The sequence below is a fragment of the Poecilia latipinna genome, unplaced genomic scaffold (assembly GCF_001443285.1).
Source record: "Poecilia latipinna isolate Pla-1442-1.1 unplaced genomic scaffold, P_latipinna-1.0 Scaffold3475, whole genome shotgun sequence".
Taxonomy (NCBI): Eukaryota; Metazoa; Chordata; class Actinopteri; order Cyprinodontiformes; family Poeciliidae; genus Poecilia; species Poecilia latipinna.
The window spans coordinates 37,463-44,648 of record NW_015116091.1 but is presented as its reverse complement, the minus strand read 5'-3'; the positions used below and the strand labels follow the sequence as shown (position 1 = coordinate 44,648).

The 7,186-nt window shown below is 39.4% G+C and overlaps 1 protein-coding gene across 1 annotated transcript in view; it reads left to right on the top strand.

Annotated features, from left to right (window-relative positions):
* Window positions 1-6,773, top strand: part of LOC106941045 (rho guanine nucleotide exchange factor 25-like) — a 25,498-nt gene extending 18,725 nt beyond the window's left edge. Inside the window, exons 10-16 of the mRNA XM_015023973.1 lie at window positions 1,454-1,504; window positions 1,590-1,667; window positions 1,765-1,956; window positions 2,038-2,218; window positions 2,671-2,861; window positions 2,946-3,086; window positions 6,507-6,773. Coding sequence (XP_014879459.1) covers window positions 1,454-1,504; window positions 1,590-1,667; window positions 1,765-1,956; window positions 2,038-2,218; window positions 2,671-2,861; window positions 2,946-3,086; window positions 6,507-6,611 — 939 coding nt within the window. The 3' untranslated portion in view covers window positions 6,612-6,773. The remainder of the gene's footprint in view (window positions 1-1,453; window positions 1,505-1,589; window positions 1,668-1,764; window positions 1,957-2,037; window positions 2,219-2,670; window positions 2,862-2,945; window positions 3,087-6,506) is intronic.
* The last annotated feature ends 413 nt before the right edge of the window (window positions 6,774-7,186 follow it).

The following is a 7,186-nucleotide window of genomic DNA, read 5'->3' as shown; positions in this document are numbered from 1 at the left end:
AAGGGGTGAAAAAAACTAACCTTCCCCCCCAGGGGTCTAAAAAAAGAAAAATTCCAAAAAATTTTTTTTTTTTTTTTTTTTTTTTTTTTTTTTTTTACAGATTAGTCCATAAATCAGGTTTTGTGTAATACAATAGAAAACCACAGAGAATAAGTTTTGACCACATCAAGGGTAAGGAAATAAAAAGGCATGGAAAGTCAAGATACCTGCTGAAATCTGTCAGTGTTTAGGAAACAACCCAGAAGTCATTTTGGTCTTCTATAAAAATGTTTCTCATTACCAAGAAATCACAAAAAGTGCATCTCCTGATTGGTGAAAGCAAAGCGCATGAAAGATTCAGAGAGACCTGGATCTAGTTTTTTTTTTTTTACTCCTCTTCTGAAGGAGATGCAGGTTGAAGCTCATGTTGCTGCACAACATCTATGGAAAGTCGATTAAATAATCATGGTGGCAACTTTGGGTAACACTTTATATGAAGGGGGTTGAATAAGACTGTCATGACACTGTCATAAACATGACATATCACATGTCATGAACATGAATAAGCCTTCATGAATATTTATGACTGTTGTCATAAAGCGTCATTCGGTAAATTATGACACTTTTAATACAAAGTTGACATTATTCAAAATGTCTTTTTTATGACAACTTGACATTAACCAGGAAATCATTACTGTTTAAACTTTACCTTTAATAACATAAAGTTACCTAATTTTTAAAGTGCAATCAGTAATACTTTTATAACAAATTTATATCAGTAATGATTTCTTGGTTAATGTCAAGTTGTCATAACAAAGACATTTTGAATAATGTCAACTTCGTATTACAAGTGTCATAATTTACCGAATGACGCTTTATGACAACAGTCATAAATATTCATGAAGGCTTATTCATGTTCATGACAGGTGTTATGTTTATGACAGTGTCATGTCAGTCTTATTCAACCCCCTTCAAATAAAGTGTTACCCAACTTTGTTTAGCACACATTGTCCAGGACAAATTCTCCCAATGGGGAAAATAAATTATACATTTACCTATTTATCTAACTGGAGGACACACCAAACAAGACCTGAAATCATTGTCATTGCACACACAGAGTTTGATGAAGCTGCATTTCACATCTCAAAAAAGAAAACAAAACATACTAACAGTGACTTTTACTGGTGAGAACGTTGTGGTGTGGGACTCTGTTTCAACTGTGTATAATTGAAAGGAGAGTTAATGGAGAAATTCACTAAGAACATGAAGATAAGTCATCATTTTGTAGTGTTTGTTGTTGAGAAGCTCGTTATGTGCCAGAAAAGTTTTCTTTTAAAATCAATTATTTGTTTTTTCAAATAATAAAAGTTTGATTCGTTTTTGCTTCATGCTCTAGAGACCTCAAATACAATGAAAATACTTAAAAATTTGATTTCAAAATCTAAACAAGAACTCTTTCCTCTGTCTCTTTCAGGACTTTTTGAAGTATTACAGCAAAGCAGGAAGAGATGTTGAGAAGCTTCAGGTTTGGACTCAGTTTCTGCTTAGCAGAAATACTTTTTCTTCATTTCATGTTTTGATTAATATGTTTATTCCATGTCGTCCGACAGAAAGCGGTGGAGGTGACGTGTTTTGTGCCAAAACGCTGCAACGACATGATGAATGTGGGAAGGCTGCAGGGTTTTGAGGTATTTTTTTAAATTATTATTTTGAAATAATATTTGATGGATTTTAAAAAGTAAGATATGACGAACTGACTGTGTGTGGGATGTGCTGCTGCTTTAGGGTAAGATTACAGCTCAGGGGAAGCTGCTCCAGCAGGACACTTTCTCTGTCAGTGAGCAGGACGGCAACCTCGTGTCCAGAGCGCGGGAGAGACGTGTCTTCCTGTTTGAGCAGCTGGTCATCTTCAGTGAGCCGATTGAGAAGAAAAAAGGTTTCCCTTTGCCAGGCTACACCTTCAAAAACAGCATCAAGGTGAAGAAAGAGCTTAATTTGAATGAATCCATGGATGTTTTATCTTCTTCCCATTTAATTTAGCAGCTTTGTGTTTTGTAGGTCAGCTGCTTGGGTGTAGAGGGGCCTCCTCAAGAGGATCCGTGCTGTCTGGTCCTGACTTCCAGGGGGACAGACGGCAGCGTAACCCGCTTCATCATGCATGCTTCGTCTCCAGAAATACAGCAAGCGTGGTACAATGATGTGGTCCAGATTCTGGAGACTCAGAGGAACTTCCTAAACGGTAGCTCAGCTTTGCGTTAGCATCCATTTAGGATAGGGGTGCACCGATTGCGGTTTTCTGGCCGATCTTTTAAAAAGCCTAACTTTCCGATTCTGATTTTGGCAAATATAATTTTTTTTCTCTGAAATGTTGCTCAATACATCAAGAAAGCTGCTGAATTGGCAACAAGGGGTGACTACTGTTAACTGTAAATGTACAGACATGACCTGGTCGGTCGGTTTGTCAGTCAATCCTTTCTCATGGGAGAAAAGAAAAGCACAGTGATTGATTTTTTACTGAGGTTGATAACATCGGTGGATAAGATCGGCTTCACATGTAAAAATGGGTCTATCACCAATCTCCCAAAATTAAGGAAATTGACACAATAAACTGGTTGGCCGATAAATCGGTTCACCCCTAATTTAGGATTCAGTGATTCAGATTGATGTGACGCATCCTCCTGTCCTCTGCAGCCCTCCAGTCGCCGATAGAGTACCAGCGCAGGGAAAGCACAACCAATAGTTTAGGAAGGAGCATGAAGTGTGCAGGTGTGCAACCAAGCGACTCGTTGTCACCAATGGATCGGCGTCACCAGCCCTGCCTGCTGTTTTACAACAACTCCCTGCCCTCTCTGCACTCACCACGACTCAGCTCTACGTCACAGGTTATCCTTTCACGCAGTTTTATTTGTGCACAATGCTTCATCACCGTCCTCTCCATCTTTACCAGATGTCTCTTTCTGTTTAAGGTCCCAAATGCGTCTGCGGCAGCTCTTCGAGCGGCCCACCCTCCTTTTTCCTCCCAGCAGCAGCTCAGTTTGTCCACAGAGGTGAAACACGATTGTGGCAACTTCAGCACCCTGTCGCCCTGCAGCCATCAGTGCTGTAAGGTAGGTCAGTCCTCTGCTGCACAGTTTGCATCCAGCATTGACTGGTTACCACTTTCTAAAAGACAGGAAAAAAAAGGAGGAAAATCACTCAATTTTATTACAACAATGCATGTCAAACCCTTAGATTATACCACATGATTAATACTAAAACACTTTTTATTTATTGAACATCTAAATGTGAGGATTATGTTAGCAGAGCTGTAATCTGTGACTTTTGTTACAATCACTGATGTATAGAGGAAATATTTCTCCAGCTGCCTTTGTTTGGTATCCTGTTTTTTTCTCTTCTCCCTGGATTTATAAATCTGTTCAGCCTAATTTGTTGCCAGAGCCATTCAGCCACTCAGTTTATGGAAAACACAGAGACCTGCTGGTTTTATCTCGGTCGCTAAGACTTCCACCAAGAGCTTGATTGAAGAGTACTTATTAGGCACGCTGATCTGGCCTGAGTCCACAGCCCTGTTGTTGTCCTCTTGGCTCCGGCTTCGTATTTTTGGATCTGCAGTGTTTCCATTGTGCTACAGCTGCAAGAGAGTAGAACAATTTCCCATGCACCTAAAAAAGGTCTGCGCACAAAGAACATGCCTGTCATGGTCTGGTGGAAAAATACCATCATTTGTGGTCTGGTAAATATAGCAACAAGTAAAGCACTGGTTAAATTTGGGTTGCAGCTTTTTCTTTTAATGCATAGTTTTCAAAAAGACTTAAATTAAGACAACTTCAAATAAATGTTACAAGACAAACCTTTTGGATTTCTAAAGAGTCTTATGGTATGTTTACAAGAGACTGCTGCCAGGAATATATATTTTTCGGATGCTGATTGGGAAAACGTTGCTTAGACAACAGCACCGTCAAGACACATTATTGCTGTAGTTGTTATGCCAGGCCACGAGATGGCGCTGCGATTTTAGAATGCCATTGAACACGCATGCGCTTTTGAGCTTTAGCTTCCTTCTTGTAGTCAACGGTAAACAATAAATCGTCTCCTATGAACAAAGAGCAAACGTAACACGTATATTCCTCATCAAAAATAGTGATAAACAGCACAATACTATCCGCCATTGCTTTTCTTTTTATCTGCTCGTGCTTACGCAGAATAAACTATGTAGCCTTCCGTTATTTCTCACTTACGGAGTACTTCACACCTAGATGAGGTGTGTTACAGAGACGTTTCTCTCTGGTTTCATAAAAGTGATGATGTGAGAGACTCCGATCACCTGTGTCGTGTGAAAGAGCGGCTGGATCGCGACAAAAACGTTACGATTGAACTGAAGAGTGACGCCATGTCAACGGGGTTTCAGCAGCAGTGGTAAATTGTTTTTTAATATATTTCTCGGATAAAACGCCAGAGAAGCTCAGGATATTTACACAAATTAAACAAATACCGATGATCAAATAGAGCTGGTAGCAGAATGTTGATCACTATTTGTTCATTTAAGTCCTCAAACTAGAATCTTTTAGCGTTAGCTACACATTTAGAAATATCTTGTGGAAGCCCAGGTGATTAAACTTTATGCATCACTTAACACAATAACCAAAGTGTTTAATATAAGTTTTTGTTTTGTTTTTTTGTGTTAAATGTCTGATGAATACAAAGTCAGTGATAATTTTTTACAAAAAATAGCTGATTGCTCACAGAGGAGGTTGAGTGGAAGGAAAAAATCTGGCTAAAAGACCAGTTGTATTCCATCTTTGGAGTCCACATCCATTCCTTTACATTCAGATTTTGATGTGTTTTCCTCTTGCCTTATTGTTTATTGTTTGTTTGAAAAAAATATGTTAAGGGCTCAAAAAGTGCTGGAGACACTTCAGTCACCTGTGTTGTGTAAAAGAGCGTCTTGATCACAACAAAAATGTTATGGTTTAACTGAATAGTGACTCCATTTCAACGGGGCCTTAGCAGCAGATTGTCCAAGACACATCAGCTTAATACGTGTGGGTCTTGGTCCTCTGAGATTTTGAAACAGGATTGGCCTAATGCCACGGCTGCAACCTCGTCACGTCCACCCCACAGGCTGGCAAACCTCCAAGTAAATCAATTTAATGCTCTTAGCAGACCACCACTGCTCTGTTTGCAGCCAAAAACCATCTAATCAAACAGCAGAGATGGACGATATGCAACAAGGCTCATGGCAGAAGAGCCAAGCAGCTTCCGCTTCTTACCAGCAATGATACTGTCAGGATTGAAGATCCTGACAGTATCCAGTCAGTCAGGATTGAAGATCCTGACTGGATGGATAACTAAAGCTGCAGTTCTTCAAGAAGTTGCAGCTCGATCTTTCACAGTAAGAACCGAAGAAGGACAAATCATCAGAAGTAACAGACGCAGTTTGCTTAAAACACAGGAAACTGTTAAAGAAACTCATGGAGCAGAAGACACATCTGGAGAAAATAATAAATCAGTTTCTCCATCCAAATCTATCACTCCATCTTCTTCAAACACCAACCTAGAGCTCCCTCGTGAACATGTTTTAAGAAGATCTGAAAGACACTGAACTTGTGATGTTTTTGTTTTTTTAAAGGTGGAATATTATTCTGTTTGAAATATTATGTTTGTCTACATTTACCAGTGGTTGAAGTGTTGATTAAATTTCTACTTTAAATAAGAACTATTTATTTTTAAAGTATAGATTGTTGTACTTTTTTTTTTTTAAAAAGGAGAATGTACTGATAAAACTTGTCAGTTTTAGCCACTAGGTGTCGGTAATGTCCTTAGTCACATGGTGAAGCGCATGCTGTGTGGCAAAGAGAATTAAAACAGTGTTGCAAAACGGCTTCCCATTCTTTCTCCACAGAAACACAACAGTCTGGTTTTCCCATAGGATGCAGAGAAGTGCGTTCACTTCCAAATTGCGCAGATAGGCTAGTTGAAAAAACCTCAGTAGCAACATGAATGGCTTCACCCTGAAATGAGGTTGTTCAAATTCGCTTTGAATTTGAACAATCAGGCAAAATGCCTGTCAAGACCCTAGGGTTGTCTCAATGCAGTGTGAAGGGGCTTTAAATAATAATTGGGCAGTAAATGCATCCGAATCAGATCCTCTGCTAAACGATAATGGCGACTCAAAGAGTCTCTTCATTTTAATTGCCTGAAATTCAGCCTCTTGGAAAGATATCTACACTCTGAGACTCATATTGAATCCTGGTTCCCTCTGGGCAATATGTAATTAACGAGACAGACATGTGATTAAAACGGGAACAAACCGGGACCGCAGTGGATGTTTCCTTATCTATCAGATGGACATGGAGCTGATTTCTGACCACACAAACCAGGTCTCACGTAAATTGTTGTGGATTTGCAAAATAGTTTGTTTAGTCAAAAAAGATAAATAAAAAATCCAGTTCTCCTTATTAAATAAAGCAAATCTTGGAAAGCAACATCTCTTACGGATGTTTTTGTGTTTGTAAATTTCCTCTCAGGGTGTGGGTGCCAGTTTCCAGACGATTGCGTTTTGTGATGGAGCGTCCTACCCAGCGCATTGTCCGAACAGCTTGGATCAGCTAAAGGAGAGCGAGCAGCACTGACCATCATGAAGGCATGAACTCATTTCACCTGTCTGGAGTCAGAGGTTCCCTCACTGATGCACATCGGACGGCCAGATAAACCTTATAAAACAATCCATGACTGAATGTCTGAGTTTATGTGCTGATGCCACATATAAACATACACAGTTGATCAAAATGGTAGCAATGACTGAAATTTTGAAAATGTTTCATTTCACTGCAGAGACTTCTTTCATGTTCCTTGATGTTGTACATGTTTAATCTTCTCTCTTGTTTTTCACTGGATATTTTAATGACGTTAACCTTCATCCCTCTGAACCAACAGATAAAATTCCCGAGTTGCGATCACAGCTCTGTGTCACATATCTGTAACCTGCAGTTTAAGTCTCGGATCAAATCCATATGTGCACTCCCCACAGATTAGCAAATAGTGTGTGTTTTCCGTTCAGTGGACTATTTTTGCCCTCCCATTGTGAGTGTTATCTGGAATAAGCACATTTGGAAACTCTCACAGTGGTGTAATCAAGCCGAAAGAGGAAAAAGGGAACAAAGATTATAATGAGGCGATCTTCTGTCACTGTCACTTTGTTAATAGA